The 25271-nt window shown below is 52.0% G+C and overlaps 2 protein-coding genes across 2 annotated transcripts; both read left to right on the forward strand.

Annotated features, from left to right (window-relative positions):
* Nucleotides 1–1768: 1768 nt before the first annotated feature.
* Tbcc (tubulin folding cofactor C) lies at nt 1769–3389 on the forward strand. Its single transcript, XM_090355648.1, has one exon. It carries the CDS (start codon nt 2123–2125, stop codon nt 3152–3154), a length of 1032 nt encoding a protein of 343 aa, XP_090211774.1. The 5' UTR covers nt 1769–2122; the 3' UTR covers nt 3155–3389.
* An 8108-nt stretch (nt 3390–11497) lies between these two features.
* Prph2 (peripherin 2) lies at nt 11498–24679 on the forward strand. Its single transcript, XM_090355304.1, has 3 exons — nt 11498–12078; nt 19725–19971; nt 23799–24679. Exons 1-3 carry the CDS (start codon nt 11498–11500, stop codon nt 24009–24011), a joined length of 1041 nt encoding a protein of 346 aa, XP_090211430.1. The 3' UTR covers nt 24012–24679.
* Nucleotides 24680–25271: the final 592 nt, after the last annotated feature.

Genomic DNA, 25271 nt, shown 5'->3' on the forward strand with positions numbered 1-25271 from the left:
ACAAGCTTTCTTAACTCCGGGGAGAAGGGTTTAGCTACTGAAAAACTTAAAGGTAGCAAGTCAGATAAACCTGAGGTTCTACCAGCGGTTTGGATGAAGCCCACCACACAGCCTAGCATCTGGGGTTCAGCCTGTACTCCCAGCTACGCAGGAGACTGAGATCTGAGGATCCCCCTTTGGAAGCCAGCTTGGTTGGGGAAAACTCCAAGAGATTCTTATCTTCACATAACCCAGCAAACAGCCGGGAAAAGCTCCTGAAAAAGGCAAGCGGGACGGCAAGGCTCCGAGTTCAAGTCCCAGGACCAGACAACAACACACAGCGTCCACCTCCCATCCAACAGCCATCGCATTCCTCCACAGGACCTGGCCAAGGCCATCGCCGTCTTTCTTTCCCCACAGATGCAGACTTCGGCGAAAATAAAACTGCTTCAGGGAAAAAAAAAAAGGCCTCCAGGAAGCCTCACCTATCGTGTCCAGGGAGTCACACTAAGGAGGACGAAGAAGAGCTCGCCAGCCTGGGCACCGCGGCTTCCGGGCGCGGCTCCCTCTCGGCCTCCCCCGCCCGCCTGCCCCCGCGGGGCGTCCACCGGGGGTGGGGGGGCGTCCACCGGGGGAGGGCGTCCACCCGGGGGTGGGGGGGCGTCCACCCGGGGGAGGGCGTCCACGGGGGGGCGGGCCGGGTTGCTCGCCGAGAATGCACTCTGCACTGGGGATCTGTGTTGGGGGACTATTATTATTATTATTATTATTATTATTATTATTATTATTATTGGTTCGGATCGGAGGCGAGCGGGGCGTGGGGGTCGGAGCTCGGCCTCTACGCCGACTTCACGCCGCAGCTCGGGCTCCCCGCCCCGCCCCGGGATGCGGGACGTGCAGTGACAGCTCCCGGGACAGTGCAACACCTCCCGCAGCTGGGAACCGGGGCGGGGAGACACGAGGTGAACTCGGGGAGTGGGAGGGCGGGCCGGGTCACGCGGGGCCGGGGCCTCGGCCGCCGCCGCCCTGGGCTCCGGCCAGCGGCGGACCGCGCGGCGCCGGGTCCGGGTCGCAGCGCGGGGCCCGCGCGGCGGAGCCCGCGCACTTCCGGCGCAGACCCCTCCCACCGCTGCCCACGCGGGGCTCGGCCTCCCCTCGCTCCCCGAGACCCGCGGCCCCGCCGAGGGACGCGCAGCCCGCGGCCGGGGTCTCCGCCCCGCGAGGCCAGCGGCGCCCAGCTGCGCAGGGCGTGGACGGAGCGGGAGGCGGGCGGAGGGGAGCGAGGCCGCCCCTTCCTGGCTCCCCCCTGCGACTGCAGCAGTCGCCCCCCCATCGTAGATGGATGCGTCTAGAGTCCTGTTTATAGACTCCCCGGTGCCCCGGAGGCGGCCGCGGAGCGGCGCCGGCCTCCCCCACGCGGAGCCCCCGGCGGCGCCCGCCCCACACGCCGCCCGCGGTGGCCCAGGAGCCCCAGGCCGCGCCGCACTGCCGCGGAAGGGGGAGGGCGGGAAGGACGGAGGTGGTAGGGCGGCGGGAATGGATTGGGGGAAGGGGTAATGGAAAGCAAAAGAAAAAACCCCGAGGCATGCAAGCGGCTCCCCAGCCAGCTGTTCCAGCCGCCGCTTCCCCGGCGCGGGCCGGGAGGTGCCACCCCCCCATCCTCCTCTCCACTACCTGTCCCCCCACCGGCCACACGCACTCAGTCCTCCCAACCTCCCCGCGGCGGATCTGCGGCCTGGAGGGGGGTAGGAAGGGGGAGCTGGGGGGGAGGGGGAGGCCTGCGAGTTTCTAACCTTGTTCTTATAAACAAACCCACATGTGCAGCTGCCGCTGCTGCAACTCACCCCACAATCCCGGATATAAGTCCTGCCCCTTTAAGAGGGAAAAAAAAAAAAAAAAAGCTTCCCCCGCCCGCCTCCCACCCCACCCATCCACAAGGACCTTTGTCTCCCCACCCCCACTTGTCAGTCGGCCCCGCCTCCGCGTCCCCGCCCCCGGGCGCGGAACAACCAATCGGCGAAGAGAGCCGGGCCAACGGCCTTACGTCATCGAGGCTGACCAATCGTAGCGCACGTTGGTGGGAGGCCTAGCGGAGGGCGCGCCCGGAGGAAGAGGGGCGGAGGAGCCGCCGCGCGCGTACAAGATGGAGACTGCTGGCTGTTCAACCGCAACCGTGGGCAACGGGGACCAGGGAGCGCCGCCGGACCGCAGCATGGTGCCCGAGCGGCTTCAGAGACGCGAGCAGGAGCGGCAGCTGGAGGTGGAGAGGCGGAAGCAGAGTCGTCAGGACCAAGCCGTGGAGGAGGAGAAGAGCAGCTTCTTCGCCGCCACCTTAGCCCGCGAGCGCGCGGCCGTGGAGGAGCTTCTGCGGGGCGACGATGCGGCCAAGCGACTGGAGGAGGCGGCCGAGCGGCTGCAGGGGCTGCGGAGCCTCCTCAACGATTCGGTGCGGTTCCTGTCTTCCTACAACCTGCGGCAGGGCCAGGAGGCGCTGACCCAGCTGCAGGCCGCCCTGGCCCAGCGGCGCCAGGAGCTGCAGCCCGAGAAGCGGTTCGCGTTCAGGGCCCGGAGGAGCCAGGCCGCTGGGGCCGCACGGGTGGATGCGGCTCCGGAGGCCCCGGCGCCTGCCAGCGCCCTGGTCCCCAAGGAAGAGGTGGAGGCGGCATCCGAAACCGGCTGGGCCTGCGGCTTCTCCGACTTGGCGTGCCAGGTCTTGGAGAAGAGAGGCGCCGAGCTGCGGCAGCGCGACGTACTCTTGAGCGGACTGAGAGACTGCACCGTGAAGCTGCTGGGCAACCCCAACACCTTGCGACTGGCCCAGGCCCGCGGCTGCCGGGTGCTCTGCGGGCCCGTGTCCACCTCCGTGTTCCTGGAGAACTGCTCGGACTGCGTGCTGGCCGTAGCTTGCCAGCAGCTCCGCGTGCACACCACCGTGAACACACGCATCTTCCTGCAGGTCACTAGCAGGGCCATCGTGGAGGACTGCAGCAGGATCCAGTTCGCCCCGTATACCTGGAGCTACCCCGGCATCGAACAGGACTTCCAGAGCTCCGGTTTAGATCGCAGCAGAAATCACTGGAACGACGTTGATGATTTTAACTGGCTGGCCCGGGGTGTGGCCTCCCCGAATTGGAGTATTCTTCCCGAAGAGGAGCGGAATATCCCCTGCGACTAGGCTGCGGCCAGCGCCCCTGGTCTCCACTCTTACCAAATACACTCCTCCTGGGAAGGGCTGCTGCTAACAAGTTTAGATATTGTTGTCACATGGTGTGCGGTTTACAGTGTTTCCAGGCTTGAGATTACAAGAGGTTCCTGACTTGAGACTTCCATTAAATTCATGTTCATTCTAACACTTTGAGTTTTTCATTATGGTAATCTGAAGCAATAAAGAAAAAGAGTGCTTTTGTGGATTTTTTTAATGGCTTGTGGCCTCAAACATGTAATACTGGCTATTCAGAAGGCTGAGATCTGAAGAATTGCAATTCCAGGTTAGTCTGGACTCAAAAATTTGCTGAATTCCATCTCCAGAATAACAGCAAAATGCTCAGTTTAGAGATGTGGCTCCATGGGCCGGTAGGAGACCCTGAGTTCAATCCTCAGTAACTGGCTGGTGCCTCAGTGTAGCTTTTATACATTTTTGAAATCCGAAAATATAAGAGGTTCTATCAGTCTAGCAACTGCCAATCCTTAGGCATTGGTTTGTGTGTATAAGATAGATGAGGCCTACCCCAAACCCAGCTAACTTCCTGTACTACACAGCACTTTCTTCTTTTGGGGGGGGGGGTCGATTGTGGGGCTTAAACTCTAGGCCTGAGCTCTTCAGCTCTACCCCTTGAGCCACAGTGCCATTTCTGGTTTTCTGGTGGTTAGAGATAAGAGTATCACAGACTTTCCTGCCAGGGCTGGCTTTGAACTGGGATCCTCATATGCCAGCTTCCTGAGTACCTAGGATTACAGGCATGAGCCAGCAGCATCTGTCTTTATTTCTATATATATATATTTTTTTTTTGCCAGTCCTGGACTTAAGCTCAGGGGCAGAGGACTGTCCTTGGATTTTTCTTTCTTTTTTTTTTTTTTGCCAGTCCTGGGCTTGAGCTCAGGGCCTGAGCACTGTCCTTGGACTTTCTCAAGGCTAGAGCTCTACCACTGAGCCTCAGCACCACTTCCGGTTTTTTTTCTATGTATGTGGTACCGAGGAATCGAACCTGGGTCTTCATGCATGCTAGGCAAGCACTTTAACCACTAGGCCAAACTCCCGGCCCTGTCCTTGGATTTTTCTCAAGGCTAGAACTCTACCACTTGAGCCTCAGCACCACTTCTGGCTTTTTCTAAGTATGTGGTACCAAGGAATCGAACCCGGGTCTTCGTGCATGCTGGGCAAGCACTCTACCAGCAGGCTAAACTCCAGGCCCTATTTCTATATTTCTTTATTTCCATAGAGTTCCCAGATTTTTTGTGTGTGTGTGGAGGTTATGGAGCTTAAAACTGGGCCTGGGTACTGACCCTGAGCTCTTCAGCTCAAGACTACCACCCATCCTGTTGTGCCAAGATTGTCCCATGTTCTGGGAATGACCCCTTCCCCCCTGCTCAGGGCCCATGTACTAGGAATCACAAACACATGTTCCTGGAACTAGCCTGGACGTGCTTGAACCCCAGGTGGCAACAGCCCAATGCTCAATGGTTAGACACCTGAGCTCTGACCAATCCTGAATCGACCAGTGGTTCCAAGTTACCAAACCAATCAGGTGATTGTAACTATGGAATTCCCCTATAAAAGCCGTGTAAAACCTTTGTTTAGGGCCTCTTAGCGTTGCCGGCTACGGGCACGCAGAGGTCCGAGTTAGAATTCACAATAAACAACCCTTGCTTCTTTGCTTTGACTTTGGCCTCTGGTGGTTCTTTTGGGGTCCTAGGAATTTGGGCACAACAACCCTACCCTGTGAGCCACAGACTCATTCCCCTTTTCTAGTGATTAATTGGAATCTCAGGTTCTTGGTAGTGCGGTAGCCTTGAGCTGTAGAGTTCAGGGACAGCGTCCAGGCAGAGTACAAGCCCCATGACCCACAAAAAAAAAGTCTTAGGTTCCTTAGTGCCCAGGCTGGCTTTGAACCAGGTCTCAGCATCCTGAGTAGCTAGGATTACAGGTGTGAGCCAGGGAGCCTGGCAGAGTTCCCAGATTTATTTATTTTACCAGTCCTGGGGCTTGAACTCAAGGCCTGACAACTGTCTTTGGGCTTTCCTCAAGGCCAGCTCTCCACCACTTGAACCACAGCACCACTTCTGGCTTTTTTTTTTTCTATGTATATGGTACCTAGGAATTGAACCTAGGTCTTAGTGCATGCTATGCTAGGCAAGCACTCTATCACTAGGCCAAACTCCGGGCCAAGTTCCCACATTTTTACCAGGTAGGGGAAGACAGATTTAGATTGCATCTGAGTCTTGTAATCTACTACCTTTTAAAAGAAAATATGGCTTACCTGCTTTTTCAGTTTTACTTCTCTCTCTCTCTCTCTCTCTCTCTCTCTCTCTCTCTCTCTCTCTCTCTCTCTCTCTCTCTCTCCCTCTCTCCCCCTCCCTCCCTCCCTCCCTCCCTCTCTCTCTCTCTCTGTCTCTCTCTTTTTGACCAGTCCTGGTCTTGAGCTCAGGCATGAGCACTGTCCTTGGATTTTTCTCAAGGCTAGAGCCCTACCTCTTGAACCACAGCACCACTTCTGGCTTTTTCTATGTATGTGGTACCAAGGAATCGAACCTGGGTCTTTGTGCATGCAAAGCACTCTACCACCAGGCCAAACTCCCGGCCCTTCCCCTTCTCTTATTTTTTTTTTTTTTCCTTGTACAAAGCTTAAACTCTGTCCCTTGAACTCTTGACTAGCTTTTTCCACTCTGGGGTGGCCACACCTCCACTACAACTTCCCGCTGGTTAGAATTGAGTCTACCAGATTTGTTTTGCTTTGGCCAGTTCTGAACTCTGATCCTCAGATCTGTCACATGAGTAGGGAGGGTTACAAGCATGAGCACCAGTGCCAAACTCATAAACACTGATAAGACTGATAGGTATTAGCCACTTGCCTTCCCAAGGGGCTTATCAGTTTACTCTTGTTAGCCTGTATGGGATGGTTGTTTCTTATCTACACAATGTAGAGAATACTTGTCACATTTTTGGATCTTTGCCAATCTGAGATGGAATTGCAATAACTGGTCTTTCTAAACCATTCTGCATATAACTACCTGTTTCTTCTCATCGTCATCATCTCTCTCTCCCCTCTCTCTCCCTTCCTCCCTCCCTCCCTCTCTCTTTTTTTGGTGCCAGTCCTATGTCTCCAACTCACACCTGGGTGCTGTCACTGAGCTTTTATGCTCAAGGCTAACCCTCGACATTTGAGAGAGCTACAAGTTTACTTGTGGCTTTTTAGGGTGGTTAATTGGAAATAAGAGTCTCTAGGACTTTTCCTGCCCAGGCAGGCTTGGAGGATCATGGAATCTCAGCCTCCTGAGCAAGCTAGGATTACAGGCATGGGTCCTATTGCACCTGGCTCAAATTCATCTTCAAGTATGTGGCTGTTCATCTAAAGTCTCCCCAGAGTCCCATTTTCACTGGGACACCTTGGCCTATGAGAGCAGCCTCTCCTCAATAAGATGGCAGCCTCTGTCCTCATGCGATGCACCACTGTTTTATCTCAGGTCATGCTCCAGCCAGTCTGAATTAATACCCATTCATCAAACACACTGCAGCAGGCAGGGCCCTGGCAGGAAACACATGTCACACTCCACGTGGGTAATTTGTAAAGAGCTTAATACAGGAAGTATTTACAAAGCTGCGGGCAGAGTTTAGGAAAAGCAATAAGAGGTCCTGCAATACCAGCATCATCATCATCCCTAAGGGGCAAAACTAGTAGCTGAAGTAGGAAGGAGCAAAAAGAGGAGAGGGAGGGAGGAGGCAGTGCCAGCTACTGCCCAGAGGAAGATTCCGCCAATCTACAGGATTCTGGAGACCAGCCAGGGGGAAGCCATGGGAATTGAAAAATGCCTCTGTTGTGTATTGCTGCTTTCCACTGGCTGAGCCCAGTTGGAATTATTTTGTATTGCTTTTGCTTTTTGGTCTATGACTAGGGCTATCCCTTAGCTTTTTCCACGCTGGTGCTCTATTACTTGACCCGCAGTTCCACTTTTAGCTTTTTGCTGCTTAATTAAAGGTGAGAGTCTCATGGACTTGCCTGCCCTGGCAGGTTTTGATCCTTGGTCCTCAGATCTCAGCCTCCTGAGTCGCTAGGATTATAAGTGTCTGCCCTGCTTTCTCAACTCCCTTTCCACACACGTGGGCCCAGGTGCACAGCTAAAATTTTGTGCAAACGAGGTGTCAGTCCCCTCATCTGGGAAGTCTTCCAGGGTTACCTGCAGTTTCTGAAAATGAAGCAAGAAAGAAAGTTGAACTGGCTGGTCCATGAAATGAAGGCAATGATTTGAAGACAGAAGCACCAGTCACCAGCATCCACGTGCTGGCAGAGCCGGAGGAGGCAAAACATGACTCCAGTATGCTGTGACACTCCAGTAGGCTGGAGTTATGCCTTCACTGCAGCCAAGCCAAAGTTCATGAGGAGAAGCATCAGAGCAAGAACATTAAAGAGACAAACGACTACCTTACAGGAAAAGAAAAGGTGAGAGCTCCAGGAATATAACAGACCCAAAGAATTAAAAGCTATAATCCTTGAAAAGTAAAGGGAGGCGAGCCATGGCCTTTGCCCTCGTTTGGGTGCTGAAAGCCTTGTGGAAAGGGCATTCATAGCTAGCATTGTAACTGGACCTTCAAAGCTGCTTTTCTGAAAAACACCTGTTCCTTCCTTGGGCCCACAAGTTCACTACAAAGAAGAAATATCCTTGCCTCCATTGTGTATTAGACAGCTGAGAAAGCTTTTACCACCAAGGGCCGTTTGGATATTTATAACATCACCCAAGGACCATATAAAGTTGAGACAGGCCTGGCAGCTACATCACATGAAAAGCGTATGTGAGGCAGGCACTGCTTAAGTGGAGATGAGTCTCATGAGCTTTTCTTGCCAAGGCTGGCTTTGAACCATGAGTTTTAGATCTCAGCGTCCTGAGTAGCAAGGATTACAGGCATGAACCACTGGCACCCAGCTACATTTGGATGTTTAACGTATATTTTTTATGCTTTATTTTGGTTTTGTGTTGGTACTAGGGTTCATTCAGCCCTGAATTAGGGAATTTATGGGAAAAAAAGTGAATCACTCCCTGTTTAATACCTTTTGTTCTTTTTCTTTTTCTTTTTTTGCCAGTCCTAGGGCTTGAACTCAGGGCCTAAGCATTGTGCTTGGGCTTTCAAAAGGCTAGAGCAGGGTCTGGAGTTTGGCCTAGTGGTAGAGTGCTTGCCTAGCATGCACAAAAGCTTGGGTTCAATTCCTTGGTACCACATACATAGAAAAGCTGGAAGTGGTGCTGTGGCTTAAGTGGAAGAGTGCTAACCTTGAGGAAAAAGCCCAAGGTCAATGCTCAGGCCCTGATTTCAAGCCCCAGGACTGGCCAAAAAAAAAAAAAGGCTAGCGCTCTACCCTTGAATCACAGCACCACTTCCAGCTTTTGCTGTATATGTGGTACCAAGAAATTGAACCCAGAACTTCGTGCATGCTAGGCAAACACTCTACCATTAAGCCTAGCTCCTGCCCCCCTTTCTTTAATACCTTTTTACCTGCTTACCAGATTTAAAGTATCTAGACTTAACATCTATTGATCCAGAAGAAGGAAGCTTTCCATTCTCTACCAGACTCCCTTCATGTACTTCCTTGGAAGTCCGCTTCTTTCTTGCTCATCACCAATTTCTTCCTGCCCTGATTCACTTGGAAACTGGCCAGAACAAGCACTTCTGATGAGCTTGTTCTTCCTCTTTGTTGGTCACCAGATATCTTTAGAGACTGAAGGCTGGATAGACACAATCGCTCATCCACTGAAGCCATTCTCTGTCTGGCCACCAGGGGGCGTCCATGGGCTCCACACAGGTTTGAACTAACTGCTTCTCAACTGGGGGTCAGAGGAGAAATATGGGGGTGTCTAATCTAGTTATCGTAGTAGAAGTAGTGTATTTTTCTTTTGGTGGGTCATGGGGATGGAACTCAGCCTGGGCGCTGTCGCTGAGCAAATCAGATTAAGGCTACCGCCCTACCCTTGAGCCAAGCCCCACTTCCCATTTTCTAGTTAATTGGACATAAGAGTCTCAGGTCCTTTTGTGCCCAGTCTGGCTTTGACCTTGGTCCTCAATCTCATCCTGCTGAGTAGCTGAGATTACAGGCTTCAGCCACCTTCCCGGCCGTTGATTTTTTTTTTTTTTTTTTTTTTTTTGGCCAGTCCTGGGCTTGGACTCAGGGCCTGAGCACTGTCCTTGGGCTCTTTTTCTTAAGGTTAGAGCTCTACTACTTGAGCCTCGGCACCATTTCTGCTTCTTTCTATGTATGTGGTAATGAGGAATCAAACCCAGGTCTTCGTGTATGCTAGGCAAGCACTCAACCATTAGGCCAAACTCCCAGCCCAGGGCTAACATCGTACCCTTCAGCCAAGCCCTACTTCCTGTTTTCTAGAGATAAGAGTCTCAGGTGCTTTTGTGCCCAGTCTGGATTTGAACCTTGATCCTCAGATCTCAGCCTCCCGAGTAGCTAGGATTACAGGCGTGAACTACTGTGCCCAGCTTGTCCCTGAGGTTTTTGCTCAAGGCTAGCACTCTCCTACTCAAAGCTGCTGTGCTACATCCAGTTTTCTGGTGGTTAATTGGAGATAAGAGTCTCACAGACTTTCCTGCCCTATCTGGCTTTGAACTGTGATCCTCAGATCTCAGCCTCCTGAGTAGCTAGGATTACAGGCAAGCTACCACATCTGAGGATGCATGTGGAGGAGAGAAAAATCAGGAGAGGAAGACACGTGTAAGTCAAACTATACAACAGCCTAGAAAAGATGGAGCCAGTAGTGGCTGAGTCCAGGGAAGGAAGGGTGCAGGGGTGGAACAGGGTCATTTAGAGAAGAGGAACTCTATTCTGTGTGATGTGGTAATGGTGGGTATGGGACATAGTATGCTTGGTAAAACCCACAGGACTACAGCAAAAATACACGACAACAATGCAAACTGTTACTTCAGGAAAAGTAACAGAAGATACTCTTCTGGTGAGGAAGTCCATAAGAGATAAGCACTTTTTTTCAAATTTTGTGTAAATCTGAACTCACTCTAGGAAATAATTTAAAATTACAAACTTAGGCTAGCAGTGGTAGCTCTTGCCTATAACCCTAGCTACTCAGGAGGCTGAGATCTGAGGATCATGGTTCAAAGACAGCCTGAGCACTAAAGTCCGTGAGTCTCTGATCTCCAATTAACCACTAGAAAACCAGTGGCGATGTGGCTCAAAGTGGTAGAATGATAGCCTTGAGCTGAAGAGCTCAGGAATAGCACCCAGGCCCAGAGTTCGAGCCCTACCACCACCACCAACAACAAAAATTACAAACTTAACTGGACACCAGTGGCTCCTGCCTGTAATTTTAGCTACTGAGTAAGCTGAGCTTGGGCCATGAGTTTGGCCTAGTTGTAGAGCGCTTGCCTAGCATACAGGAAGACCCAGGTTCGATTCCTTGGTACCACGTACATAGAAAAAGCCAGAAGCTATGGCTCATGTGGTAGAGCTCTATCCTTGAGAATGATAAGGACAGTGCTCAGGCCCTGAGTTCAAGACCCAAGACTGGCAAAAAAAAAAAAAAAAAAGCGGGGCCGGGAGTTTGGTAGAGTACTTGCCTAGCATGCACGAAGACCCGGGTTCAATTCCTCGGTACCACATACATAGGAAAACAAAAAGCTGGAAGTGGTGCTGAGGCTCAAGTGGTAGAGCTCTAGCCTTGAGAAAGTCCAAGGACAGTGCTCAGGCCCTGAGCTCAAGGCCAGGACTGGCAGGAAAAAAAAAGCAAGACCTGAGTAAGCTGAGCTCTGAGGATCACAGTTCAAAGCCAGTCAGCCAGGGCAGGAAAGTGTGAGAGATTATCTCCACTCTACCACTAAGCCACATTCCCAGCCGTAAGTTCTGAATTTTGAAGTCACTGCTGAGAAATGGGCTTCAGGACGGGCGTCCTCCTGAGCCAGTCTGGTAGGGACAAGCCATTACTCTTCTGCTCTGGTCCCACATGTCTACAGAGGCTCCTTGGGCCATGTTTGGAGCCCGGCCCAGCTTTATCTAATGGGATGAAGCGGACTAAAGAGATTAACAAGAAGTCTTGAGGATCCCCATTTGTACTCTGCAGTATTCAGGCAGTCCCTGCTTGGCTGGAGGGGAGCTGAAGAAACAACACGGGGACTGGGCCGGCTGTCACTACTGAGGAAGGGGTCTTAGGCTGGGGGTGGAGCCCAGCATGGCCGCCCTCAGGACAGCTTCCTGCAGTCCAGGCCATCGGCTCCCTTCCTGAGCCCCTGAGTGGCCAGCCGCGCTCCCCGAGGCTGAGAGCAGGAGCCTTGCGTGGCTGACCACACTTGGCAAAGATGGCTGTGCTGAAGGTCAAGTTCGATCAGAAGAAGCGGGTGAAGCTGGCCCAAGGGCTGTGGCTCCTGAACTGGCTGTCCGTGTTGGCTGGCGTCCTCCTCTTCAGCCTTGGGCTGTTTCTGAAAATCGAGCTGTGGAAGAGGAGCGACGTGATGAATAATTCCGAGAGTCACTTTGTCCCCAACTCCTTGATCGGGGTGGGGCTGCTGGCCTGCGTGTTCAACTCCCTGGCTGGCAAGATCTGCTATGATGCCCTGGACCCTGCCAAGTACGCCAGGTGGAAGCCCTGGCTCAAGGCCTACCTGGTGGTGTGTGTCCTCTTCAACCTCCTCCTCTTCCTCGTGGCCCTCTGCTGCTTCGTGCTGCGCGGCTCCCTGGAGAGCACGCTGGCCGCCGGGCTGCGGAGTGGCATGAAGTACTACAGGGACACGGACACGCCGGGCCGCTGCTTCATGAAGAAGACCATCGACACGCTGCAGATCCAGTTCAGCTGCTGCGGCAACGACGGCTTCCGGGACTGGTTTGAGATTCAGTGGATCAGCAACCGCTACCTGGATTTTTCCTCCAAGGAGGTCAAAGAGTGAGTAGCTCCCAGCCCTGGGGTGGGCCGGGGGGGGGAGAGAAATGTGGGGGGGAAGGCGTTGGCCCGTGGAAGTCAGGGGGCCGTAGGAAATGCCAGGCCCCGGTCACCACCAGCTCCTAGAAATGGCAGCATTACATGACTGCGTCTAGTGTGAGACTGAGATTAGAGCAAAGCGCGCCATTGCCTCCCTCCTGGGGTGGCCAGGAAGGAGATCTGCTCAGGAAGCTGTGGTGGCACAGGGCAGGGGTGAGGCAGTGCTGAGACATTTAGTATGTGTCCGGTTCAGTCCTAAGAGGGGAGGTTAGCCCACTAGTTTACAATTTCTGGTGTGTTCCCTGGTTTTCCAACCTGTCCACCCTGATCTCCTTCTCCCAAGGAGTTTTTCCTGGATCTGATGCGATCCAGTCCATTCCACTCCTCTCTGGATAGGGCCAGGGGAAGTACCATCCCATCGGGTCTGGAGTTCCGGTTGGGTGAATGGGCTGGTGACCTTGAGCAGGTCTCTGGCTGCTTCAGGCCTCCGCTTGTCCTCCTTTCAAGCGATGGTTCTGGAACAGGTGGATTCTAGCTCTGCCTAGGGCCTGGTATACAGTAGGTGCTCATTTAACACCTATTGGTGCTTACGTTTGAAACATGAGAAAGTATTCCTAAAGCCTTCTTGGCCCATGGCAAATGAAATCCTATGGTGGGCTCTTGGTGGGGATTCTGCCAGAAATATCACCTTGTATCAGGAAGGATTCTTCCAGAGCAAGGCAGCTTTCCCTGAGTCTCAGGTGCTCTCTGCCTCTTCTTTCTATCCAGCTCTACACAGCCCTGGCTGGCAGCACAGCTGATTTTCCCTCTGAGGAAGTCTGGCAAGCCCCAGGGGAGATTTGAACTCGAGTGGTACATGAGCAGCAGAAGATGGCTTGAAACCCAGACATGATAGCCCCAAATAGCTGGCTGAGCTGGCTGGGGTGGAAGGAAGCCCGGGTGAAGGTCACTGCTTGGGTTTTATTGTCTGAGGATGGAGATTATGGCCACAAATCCTCAGGGGAGAGGATTGTGGAGGGTTCTGTCTTTCCTAGGTGACAGGCCCGCAGGCGCAGTACAAGCTGGCACGATTTATTTAAGTTGCCCTACAAAAGTCTGCAGCCAGGGGCAGGAAACAATCCTAGCAGGTCCAGGAGGCTCTCCATCCATGCCTCTGCCAATGCTGTTTCTTTTTAATAAAATAATGTTGAGGCTGGGAATGTGGCCTAGTGGCAGAGTCCTTGCCCAGCATGCATGAAGCCCTGGGTTCCATTCCTCAGTACCACATACAAAGAAAAAGCCGAAAGTGGCACTGTGATTCAAGTGGTAGAATGCTAGCTTTGAGTAAAAGAAACTCAAGGACAGTGCCCTGGCCCTAAGTTCTAGCCCCAGGACTGGCAAAAAAAAAAAAAATGCAATCAGGCGTTCCATCTTGCAATCTGATTGTTTAATATTTCACAATATTGCGTCCTCTTCCAGGGAATAAATGCGCATCCTCAGCCAGCATTTCAGTGACTCTCAGTTGCTCATGTCTGTCTCCATTCTCTTATTTCCTTTTGGATAAATTTCTCAGAAGGAATTTCTGGCTTTCCCTACCTCACCCTACGTGGTATCCAGGAATTGAACCCAGGGCTTTGTGCATGCTAGGTTGCATTTTACCACCAAGTTATGCTCCTGGCCCAATTTCTGGCTTTTGTTTTCCCAAATTTAATTTCTATTTTTTGGTGATATGAGAGTTTGAACTCAGGGTTTTTCACTGACCAGGCAGATGCTCTAATGACTGAGCCATAGCTTTGTTAGTTTGGGATCTTATTTTTCGGTTGGGCCAGCTAGGACCTCAATCCTCCCATTTATGCTTCTTGAAAGCTTCTTGGATGTCAGGTACTCACTACTACGCTACGCTATGGATTGGTAAACAGGTCTCAACAACTTTTCTGCCCTGGCTTGAACTGTGATCCTCCAGATCTCTACCTCCTAAATAGCCGGGCTTATAGGTGTGAGTCACCACACCCTGCTCATTTAGAAGTCTTAATAAATTTATGTGAGGGGCCAGGAGTTTGGCCTAGTGATGCAGTGCTTGCCTAGCATGCACGAAGATGGGTTTGATTCCTTGGAACCACATACATAGAAAAAAGTCAAAAGTGATGCTGGGGCTCAAGTGGTAGAGCTCTAGCCTTGAGAAAGTCCAAGGACAGTGCTCAGGCCCTGAGTTCAAGGCCCAGGACTGGCAATAAATAAATAAATAAATAAATAAATAAATAAATTTATGTGATAAAGCTGGCTCCCCAGAATGCTCCACTGAAAAATAGGAAATTCACTTATTTCCCTCTTGAATGCTGGGCACAGGGAAGTAGTCTGTGGTCCCTTTGGCTTATTTTAGGCCTGGGGCTCTCTGGGGAGGAGCCTAGTTGAACCGGGTGGGGGATGGGCCAGATTCTCAGGGTCTCACACCTCTGGGACCCCCAAGGCTGTCACCTTGTTAACTCAGAGCCTAGTTCTTTCCAACACTGAATAAGGCCGCCCAAGTCTCTTAAGACAAAGCCCCTGAGCCCAGCAGAGTGAGTTAGGTGGAGGGCTATTTATAGCAGAGGCTATTTTCCCAGCCTTCCAACTGGCTCTCTTGTGTAGGGGTCCTTCGGATTGTAGAGTCTTGAACAAGGTGAGGCCTACCTGTAGCCAAGTGATATAGCCCATAATCCCAGCATTTGAGAGACCACGGCAGGAAGATTAGGAGTTTGAGGTCAGTCCTGGCTACATTAGCAATGTTAGGTAAACAAAACAAAACAACACCGAGATTAGCGCTGTGTTCTGTGCACTTCCTGAGGCCAAGTGCCTGGACGAATATTTCCATCAGAATTTCTCCTGAAGAAGCAAAGGAAATTTAGCAAGTGAATCAATAAAGCAGAAGGAAAGCCGGATGGGAATGGGGTGGGGGTGGGGATGACTAGCCCCCCTCGGCCTGGTGAATGACAGCTGGGGAGTGGTGACCCCTGGACCTCTGAGCCTCCTCTACCAAAACTGGCAGGGCTGTGGGGGCTCATGGCAGATGCAGGGGGACACACGACCTGCAGCGTCCTCGGGGAGCCCCTGCTCAAAGCACCCAGCCTGTACTGTGGAGACCTAGGGCGGCCTGGCCCCCCAAGGCTGGGAGGTGAGGTTGGGGTGAGGCCAGCTCCAGGCTCAGGGCAGCGTGGAGACTCTGCTTGGTTCTGCATTCCAGGCCTGGCCCGAGTTCAGGCTTCACCTGCCTGGGGACATGAGCAGGGGCCTCCAGAGGGGACAGCAGTGGCCCAGCTTGCCGGGGTGGGGGGAACAGCGCCTGGCCGTGCAGGAGCACTGGCGAGGTCCATCTGAGGCCAGGGGTGCGAGCTGACTTCCCATGTGGCTTTGGGCGAGACCCTGGCCTGCCCGGGTCCTGCTTCCTCCCGTGGAGAACCTTCCAGTGGTTTTCAAAGCCCTGGCCAGAGGACTCTACGTGGAGAGGGGGCCCTGCTCCTACCACTGAGACGTATACCAGCATGGCCACCTCGCGCATGAGCCCCACTGCTCACAAATGTGACTTTGGGACCCGAGGGACTCAGGGGCAGCTGGCCCGTCAGAAAGGGAGAAACAGCACTGGGCGCGGAGGACCCAGCCTGAAAGCCAGTGTGGGCCGGTTTGTGAGTAGCAGGGGGAACCTTATTTTTTTGGCCAGTCCTGGGGCTTGAACCCAGGGCCTGGGCACTGTCCTTGGACACTTTTTGCTCAAAGCTAGCACTGTACCACTTGAGCCACAGCACCACTTCTGGCTTTTTCCGTGTGTGTGATACTGAGGAATAGAACCTGGGTCTTCGTGATGCTAGGCAAGCACTCGACCACTAGCTACGCTGTTTTTGCTGACCCTGGAGCTTGCATTCAGGGCCTAGCAGTGGCCCTAAGCTTCTGTGCTCAAGACTAGTGCTCTACCACTTGAACCACAGCACTGCTCCCAGCTTTTTTTGAGTAGTTTTTAGTGGAGATAAGAGTCTCAAGGACTTTCCTGCCTGGGTTGGTTTCAAACCGTGATCCTCACATCTCAACCTCCTGAGTGGCTAGGTTTACAGGCATGATCATTCTGAGACTGAAAGAGAGTGGAGGCCACAGGCTGAAGACCCCCCCTCCCCTGCCCCAGGCCCTCCCCACCCCAGGACTGACCAGGGCCCTGGTGAGCCAGGTGCTGAGCCAGGCTGGGTTCTGTTCTCCTGTACTCATGGCACTCATGTCAGCCCAGACACCGCAGCCGGCCAGCCAGTGCCACCCACCTCTAACCCACCGTGGCCCTGCAATGTCACTGGCCTATTAGCAAGGAGGTGGGGCAGGAGTCAACCCAGGGTCATCCTGCACTTATCCCTGTCCTGTGCCCTGTGCCCGTGCCATCTGCTCTGTAGGCAGTGGTTATGTCAAACCATGGAGCACTTGGCCAGGCACTAGGGGCTCGAGTCTCTAATCCTAGTTTCTCAGGAGGCTGAGGACGGCGATATCTGAGGACTGGGGTTAGAAGCCAGCCAGGGCAGAAAAATCCCTGTGAGATTTGTTTCTTTTTGCCAGTCCTAAGACTTGAACTCAAGGCCTGGCACTGCCCCTGAGCCTCCCTGTGCTCAAGGCGAGTGCTCCACCACTTGAGCCACAGCACCACTTCTGGCTTTTTCTGTGTATGTGGTACTGAGGAATCAAACCCAGGGCTTTATGTATGTTAGGCAAGCACTCTACCACTAAATCACATTCCCAACCCCCACTAGATGCTTATCTCCAGTTAACCACTCAAAAATTGGAACTGGGGGGCTGGGAGTTTGACCTAGTGGTGCAGTGCTTGGCGAGCATGTACTAAGACCCGAGTTCCATTCCTCAGTACTACATACTGAGAAAAGGCTGGAAGTAGAATTGTGGCTCAATTGAGAAAGCCCATGGACTCAGTGCTCAGGCCCCGAGGACTGGCAAACCCTAAGACTGGCAAAAAAAAAAAAAAATCAGAAGTGGTGCTGTGGCTCAGGTGGTAGAGCACTAGCCTTGAGTACAGAGGAGCTTTGGAGCAGCACTCAAGCCCCCTGATTTCAAGGCCCACAACCAAACCAAATCAAACCAAAAACAAAAAAGTAAAAAACAAAAATTAAAATAATAACAAGCTAGGTACCTTTTTAATTGTTCTTGGTGGTAGTGGAGTTGGGACTAAGTGACTCACAGTTGCTAGTCAGTTGCTTTCCCTTGAGCCACGCCTCCAGCCCTTTTGTGACTGGCTATGTTAGATACGGTCTCATTCCTAACCAGGCCCATGCTCATACTTCAGCCTGTTAGGCTTCTCATTGTGGCTGGGGTGGCAGGCATATACCACCGTGCTCAGCTTATTTCCATCAAGATGGACTCTCATTCACTTTTTTGTCTGGGCTGGACTGGGCCCTTGATCCTCCTGATCTCAGCCTCCCAAATCACCAAGATTTTACCTGGCTAGATGGTCAGCATTCAAATGTGGGAACCGTGTGGGTGTGGCTGTGAGGATAGTCTCGCCCATCCTCCCAGGAGATTGGGGGCGGGACCTCTGCAGGTCCCTCCCCCACCCCACCCCCACAGAGTGGCATCTGCAAATTTACTGTCTGGAAATATTTGCTAGGTGCATCATGACTCACATCCATGCCGTGGGAACAGAATGGCTAGAGCCCAGCAGAAATGCCATCGACCCGTCTGGGACCCTGAAACCTTTGCGGAACTTGAGCTTGCCTGAGCTTGTGCACACGTGTGCGGGGCCTCTGGGCTTGATCTCAGGGCCTGGGCACTGTCCCTTTCTTTTTCCCTCAAGGTTGGTGCTCTACCACTTGAGTCACAGCTCCACTTCTAGCTTTTTGGTGGTCACAGAGTTTTCTGCTCTGGCTGGCTTTGAGCTGTGGTCTTCAGATTTCAGCCTACTGAATAGAGGTTAGAGGCATGAGCCACAGGTGCCCAGTTTAAAAGGAATGTGTGGAGCTTTTGTCTTTTTCTTTTTCCTTTTTTTTTTTTTTGCCAGTCCTGGGGCTTCAACTCAGGGCTTGGGCACTGTTCTTAGACAGTTTTTTGCTCAAGGCTAGTGCTCTGCCACTGGAGCCACAGCGCCACTTCTGTGTGTGTGGTTCTGGGGAATTGAACCCAGGGCTTCGTGTATGCTAAGTGAGCACTCTACCACTAGGCCACGCTCTCTGCCCCTGGCCCTTTTTCTTTTGTAGGGGTTTACTGCAGGGGCTCCTGCTTGTGAGGCAGTTACTCTACCTCTCAGGCCACACCCCCAGCAAATGGGCAGGTTTGAAAGAGTGTGATACCAGGCAGGTGAACACGACTGTAAGTGTTTCGTGCTTTCTGGTCTTGGGTTATGCACATCTGCTCCTAATATGCAGTGCATGGTTCGTGGACAGCTCTGCTACTCAAACAACACACACCTCCTGTGCACAAATCTTCGATGGGTACTTGGGTGAGTTCAGGCCTGATGGAATATCTGCATTGTATCGCTGTATGATATTCTCTAAAGAAACACAAGATCAACTGCATAAGAGGCTGGGATTGGAGGATCCCATTTTGAAGCCAACCCAGGCAGGAAAGTCCATGACACTCTTATTTTCAGTTAACTACCACAACGCCAGAAGTAGAGCTGTGCTCAAGTGGAAGAAGGCTGATCTTGAGTAAAATACCGAAGGCTCAGCACCCAGGCCCTAAGTTCAAGCCTCAGACCCAGCACCAAAACAAACAAACAAATAAAACAAAATCACATAATCACAAAGATCCGTGTTTGTTGGCCAGTTCTGCGGCTTGAATGCTGAGCCTGGATGCTGGCCCAGGGCTTCTTTTGCTCTACCACTTGAATCACAATGCTACTTCCAGCTTTTTTGAATGTTTTTTATTGGAGATAAGAGTCTCACAAACTTTCCTGGGCAGGCTGGCTTCAGCCCACAATCCTCAAATCTCAGCCCTCTGAGCTCCAGGTGCTCAGCTAACAAAGAGCTTTTTTAAATGGCAGTATGGGACTCAAGGCCTACCATTTGCTAGGTAGGCGCTCTACCTCTGAACCATATCCCGGCCCTGTTTTTGGTTTTGGTTTTGGTTTTTTTGGTGCAGCATTGGCCTGGGCCATGGTCTACCTATTTAGGCTTCCCATCGTTGCTAGGGTGATAGGTGACCACCACAACATTCAGATTCCCTCAGCTGAGTTTTCTAGACTTTTCTGCCTGAGCTGGCTGTGATCTTCTCAACCTCGGCCTCCCACATAGCTGAGGAAGACAGGTGGATTAAGATGGCGTCTTATAAACCCTTTTTTTTTCCCCTTCCCAAAGCTGACTTGGGACTGTTATCCTGCCAATTTTGGCTTCCCAAGTTCCTGAGTGATGGGTGCCTGGCATGGCAGGGTAAAATCTCTACATGTCTAGGTTTTACTTGCCTCTTGGTTTACCAGCCCCTACCTTCTAGACCACGTGCTCTGTTAAGCAAGCATATGGCTGGGTACTCACCACTCTATCTGCAGTGCCAAGAATCGGTTGACACCACTGGGCATCTGAGCACGTGCGTGAATGAAGATCCAGGTTTTGGGGGGTCAGGAGGATCTGATGGTTGGTGAGAAGTCTGGGAAGGAAGAATCAGGCTGTCTGTCTGTCCTGCAGCCGCATCAAGAGCAATGTGGACGGGCGGTACCTGGTGGATGGCGTCCCTTTCAGCTGCTGTAACCCCAGCTCACCACGGCCCTGCATCCAGTACCAGCTCACCAACAACTCAGCACATTACAGCTACGACCACCAGACGGAGGAGCTCAACCTCTGGCTGCAGGGTTGCAGGGCGGCCCTGCTCAACTACTACAGCAGCCTCATGAACTCCATGGGCCTTGCCACGCTGCTCGTCTGGCTCTTGGAGGTAGGCCGCCTGTGCGGGGCAGAGGAGCCTTTGGTCCCCGCAGTTAAGTGGAGCAGGGCCAGGCTCAGCCCAGCTTCTGGTCTCCCTGTAGGTCAGAGCACTCAGTGTCGCCCTGCCTCAGCCTCCCACTCAGCTGAGGTTACAGGTCTGAGCCCGAGAGCCCAGCTCCATCACTTTCACTTTGTGTCAGAACTGAGGATCGAACTCAGAGCCTAGAGTTCTCATTCAACTCTCCTTCTTATCACTCATGCTTTGCTACTTGAACCTCCGGCCCAGATGGAGTCTTGCAGTTTTCTACCTAGGCTGGTTGCACATGTTGGTCCTGTAGGTTTCAGCCTGTTCAGGAGCTAGGATTACAGGTGTGAGCCCCAGTGGCCAGCTTATTTAAGGAAGTGAATATACAACTTCCACCTCAGGCTGGGAGTGTGGCCTAGTGGTAGAGTGCTTGCCTAGCATGCACAAAAACCCGGGTTTGATTCCTTGGTACCACATACATAGAAAAACACTGGAAGGGGCTGGGAGCATGGCCTAGTGGTAGAGTGCTTGCCTAGCATATACAAAGCCCTGGGTTCGATTTCCCGGAACCACATACACAGAAAAAGCCAGAAGTGGCGCCGTGGCTCAAGTGGCAGAGCACTAGCCTTCAGTAAAAAATGTCCAACAACAGTGCCTAAGCCCTGAGTTCAAGTCCCAGGACTGGCAACAAACAAACAAAACAAACCTTCCACTTGAAACACAACGCAGTGACATTTAGTACATTCACAATATCACACAAGTACCACCTCAGGCTAGTACCAAGGCATTTCTAGCACCCCAGTGACACTCTCAGGAGCAGTTCATTCTCACGCTACCCTGCCCTAATCCCTGCCAGCTCTTTCCAGTGCTCTGTGCACTCATCTGTTCTAGGCATTTCACAGAAATGGACCCACGCACTTGGAAAGGTTTTGTGTTCGGCTTATAATTTGTCTTAGAGCTTTGTCAGGTGCTTCCTGTTTTTGAGGAGGCCTTGACCAGTTATTTAGCTTCTCTGGCCTGTGGGGCTGACATCACTCAGCTTTGGTGGCCAGCGCATCCCGTAAGTATACACTGGGCCAGTGCATGAGAGCTATCTGATTTGTGCCTTCATGAAATTCTCACCATTATGACATGTGAACCTAGTTTCCTCCTGTGTTGTGTGTAAAGCTTAGTTCCTTTGTCTGCAGCGTCAGAACTTGACATGTAGCCATCTCCCAGGGAACACGTTGAATTCATTCATTCACTCATGGAAAGGAGAAGTCTCAAACACCAATCATCTGCCAGTCCCTGTTCTAATGTGCTGAATGACAGTACAGTGCCAACGAGGGGACTCAGCACTAACTTCAAACTTCTCTCTCTTCTTCTTCCCCTTTCCTTTCCCTTCCCTTTCTCCTTCTCCTTCTCCTCCTTCTCCTTCTTCAAGACCAGTATTGGGGCTTGAACTTAGGACCTGGGCCCTGTCACTTAGCTTTTTTCCCCTCCATTCAAGGCTTGCATTCTAGCACTTGAGCCATAACCACTACCTGACTTTTTAGTGATTAGAGGTAAGAGACTCAGGAACTTTTCTTTCTGGGCTGGCTTTAGACATTGATTCTCAGACCCCCGAGTAGCTAAGATTATAGGTGGTACTCTTTACCACTTTGAGACACAGCATCACTTCCAGTTTTCTGGTGGCTCACTGGAAATAAGAGTCTTACAGTCTTTCCTTCCCAATCTAGCTTTGAACCTTGATCCTCAGCTCTCAGTCTCCTGTTAGCTAAGATTACGGGCAGGAGCCATGGCATCTGACATCTAGATATTCTTGACCAAAGAAAATCCAGATTCCAGAATCTAAATGTACAAGATCAGAAACATTAGGCAGAGAATCTTTTCCCATGGAAGGAGGGTCCATGAAGGTTCAAGCTTTCAGTGCAGAGAGATTGCATAGGGGGAGTTGTGGGAGTAGGGGGCTGCTGCCCACTTTTTCACTCACCTCAGGACTTCTAGGGGACGGGACCACTGGGAAGGCTTCTGTGCACTCAGCAACCAGCAGAGCACCCTCGACCCTCTATTGGTGGTTCACTCCTCAGGCAGAGTCTAGGAGATGAGGAGGTGGAATAAAGGCAGCTCACTGCCAGCTTAGGCCCAGATCCTCCATACCCACGAGGACAATAGGAGTTGGTGGGCAATGGAACCCCACTGGCTGCATCTGAGCTCACTACTCTATAGGAACCTGGCCTCCTAGGATGGCTCCCAGGAACAGAGGCCTTTGACCTTTCCTGAGGTCTCTAGTGGAGAGAGAAATGATGAGCATGAGGGTGACAGTGCTGTAACAGGATTCTCACCTTAGCCTTGAGCCAGTCAGGAGGTAATATCACACTTAAGAACATAGCAATGGTTCACACCTGTAATCTTAGCTACTCAGGAGGCTGAGATCTGAGGACTGTGGTTCAAAGCCAGCCCAGGCACTAAAGTCTGTGAGACTCATCTCCAACTGACCACCAGAAAACTGGAAGTGGTGCTCAAGGGATAGGGCCGTAGCCTTGAGCTGAAGAGCTCAGGGACAGAGCCCAGGCCCAGAGTTCAAGCCCCATGACTGACTAAAACAACAACAACAACAACTTAGAAGCCAAATAGAGGACCGTTATTAATTGTGAAGTTTACACTACAGTGAGTCTCCTTCAGGAAGCTGAGGAGCCAAAATGGACAGCCTTGGGGCCGGGAGTTTGGCTTAGAGGTAGAGTGCTTGCCTGGCATGCACGAAGATCCGGGCTCGATTCCTCGGTACCACATATACATAGAAAAAAGCCAGAAGTAGTGCTGAGGCTCAAGTGGTAGAGCTCTAGCGTTGAGAAAACCCAAGGACAGTGCTCAGGCCCTAGCTCACTAAACTCTCACCTGACAATAAAATATAAAACTTGGTCAGGCGGATTGATGAGAAGATATGTACTGAGGGCTACATCACTGGATGTCTTCTAGGAGCTGGGGTATTGGGTAAATGAGATGCATAAAGGGCCAGCCATTCCTCTTGGGCAGCAGCCTGGTCCATTCACACAGGAAGTAGAAGAGTGCAACCTGGGTCATGTGTGAAACAGGTGAATACAGCGGAAACAACTATGCTAGGCTCTGTGTGCGTGCCGTGGGCCGAGCACGCGAGGTGAGGTGCTATGTTCATCTGCAAGACTGTAACCCAGAGAAGAGCGTGGCCAGCTAAGTGCCAGGCTGGGCTCCAAGCCAGGCATTCTTGGCACCTGCTACCACAACGACTGCCTAGTGAATGGATCCAAATGATCACTAACCATTCATCACCACACGCACCAAAGCAGCAGAAAAGGAAAGAAACCACACATTGCCACATGGCTGGTAGAAAAAGAGGTGTCTTTATCTTTGGTGGGGGTACTGGGGAATGAACTCAGCTCTTCTACTTTTCTGGTGGAGATGAGTCTCAAGGACTTTCCTACGGTGGATGGCTTCGAACTGTGATCCTCACATCTCAGCCTACTGAATAGCCAGGGTTATAGACGTGAGTCACTGTGGCCAGCACAAGAACAGTGGATGGATAGAAGCACCTGGAGTGGACAGGAGGGCTGTGGCTCACACAGAGGCCCAGATGGGTGGAGCAGAAGCAATCGGGGTTCCTAGATGAGGCTGGAAAGGAGACTGGTACCCTGATCATTGGGGCCAGGTGAGCATGGGGGGGGGCGTCACTCCATCACCAATCTCGACATCATGGGTCATCCTCATTTAGGCTCCCCTGGGTTGTAGGAGGCACAGGCTGGTGGCTCGAAGCTCAGGCCTTGCATCTAAGTTTGCTTCTCCCCCCCAACCCCCAGGTGAGCATCACAGCTGGGCTACGGTTCCTGCACACAGCCCTGGAAGGCATGTCCAACCCAGAGGACCCCGAGTGCGAGAGCGAGGGCTGGCTGCTGGAGAAGAGCGTGCCCGAGACCTGGAAGGCCTTTCTGCAGAGTCTGAAAAAGCTGGGCAAAGGCAACCAGGTGGAAGCGGAAGGTGCAGATGCAGGCCAGGCCCCTGAGGCTGGGTGAAGGCCCCAGGGTCCCCTCCCCTCCTGAACACTGAGTAGTAGACTCCGGGAAATGTGGAATCCCCTTATCCAACTCAACGCCTGCATCTCCTGGGAAGGCCGGTCACCTGACAGACCCTTCTGGATGGTGGGATTTCAAGTCCCAGCTCCTAAAGCTAGTGGCAAGTTAAGTCCACGAGCACAACCCTGCAGGCCCCGTGCTCGGTGTGTGCCCTCATGGTGAACAATGACACAGAAACAGGACATGACTAGTCTATGACACACCCATCTCTTAGCATGCAAACCCACTTCCACGCTTAAGGTAACAGACCATGTCAAGGGCTGTACCCCCTTTAGAGTTTGTTTGCCTGTTTTGAGCTCCAAAATGTTTCATTCTACGTTCAGAGCATCACTGGACACATAAACACAAGGAAGTCTTTCAGTAGAAAGTAATGCTGCCTGTAGTATGCTCTGGGGTCATTCTCCACCCAGATCTGATGGAAGATACTTGGACATCCCATCAGACTTTGGTCCTGCATTTATTCAGATGCTTGAGTCTCTGAGATCAAGGAATGACACTCCTTAAAATTGCAGAGGCAGCCTTCTCTGGAGAGGGCCCCTCAGCTCCTTGCCATCTCTCAGGAGTGCTGAGAGATGTTGACAAAGTACTTCTGAAGGCCTGGATGTGAGACTGTGATGTCAACACTTGTGTAACAGATATTAAAAATTATATTGTGCGCAAACACTTATTACATGACCGTCTTAGTCCATTCAACATGTAACACAGGGTACTGAACTACAGCTAGGATTTGTTAAAAGGAACCAACTCATCAAGCACTGGTGGCTCACAGCTGTAACACTAGCACTAGACCTGAGGATCGTGGTTTGAAGACAGCCGCCTCGGCAGGAAAGGCTATGAGATTCTATCTCCAATTAGCCACCAAAAAGCTGAAGTAGAACTGTAGTTCAAGTGATAGAATGCCAGGTTAGGAAATAGCTAAGGAACAGTACCTAGGCTCTGCACTGGAGCCCAAGAACCCAAGTACCAGCACACAGACGCGCACACACAGGAATGCACACATGGAACCTTACATGACTTCTAGGTCATCCAAATAGCTCACATTTAGTAGAATTTGAGTCAGAATGGGAATTTTAATGTAGCACTTGAATCTAATGATTACAAAAAATTCAAACTGAGGCTGGGTGAATATGAGACCTTGGGTTCCCTTCTTAGTAGAGTAAGCAGATTTCCCTGCTGCCTTGGCCAAAACATTGCTCCCAA

Source organism: Megascapheus bottae, chromosome 22 (assembly GCF_031878675.1).
Source record: "Megascapheus bottae isolate mThoBot1 chromosome 22, mThoBot2.hap1, whole genome shotgun sequence".
Taxonomy (NCBI): Eukaryota; Metazoa; Chordata; class Mammalia; order Rodentia; family Geomyidae; genus Megascapheus; species Megascapheus bottae.

Bases quoted from the DNA above. Each gene is read 5' to 3' on its own strand.
- Tbcc (XM_090355648.1), top strand. From the start codon at position 2,123: ATGGAGACTGCTGGCTGTTCAACCGCAACCGTGGGCAACGGGGACCAG.
- Prph2 (XM_090355304.1), top strand. From the start codon at position 11,498: ATGGCTGTGCTGAAGGTCAAGTTCGATCAGAAGAAGCGGGTGAAGCTG. The intron at 12,079-19,724 runs GTGAGTAGCTCC...TCTGTCCTGCAG, and splicing joins TCCTCCAAGGAGGTCAAAGA to CCGCATCAAGAGCAATGTGG. The intron at 19,972-23,798 runs GTAGGCCGCCTG...CCCAACCCCCAG, and splicing joins TGCTCGTCTGGCTCTTGGAG to GTGAGCATCACAGCTGGGCT.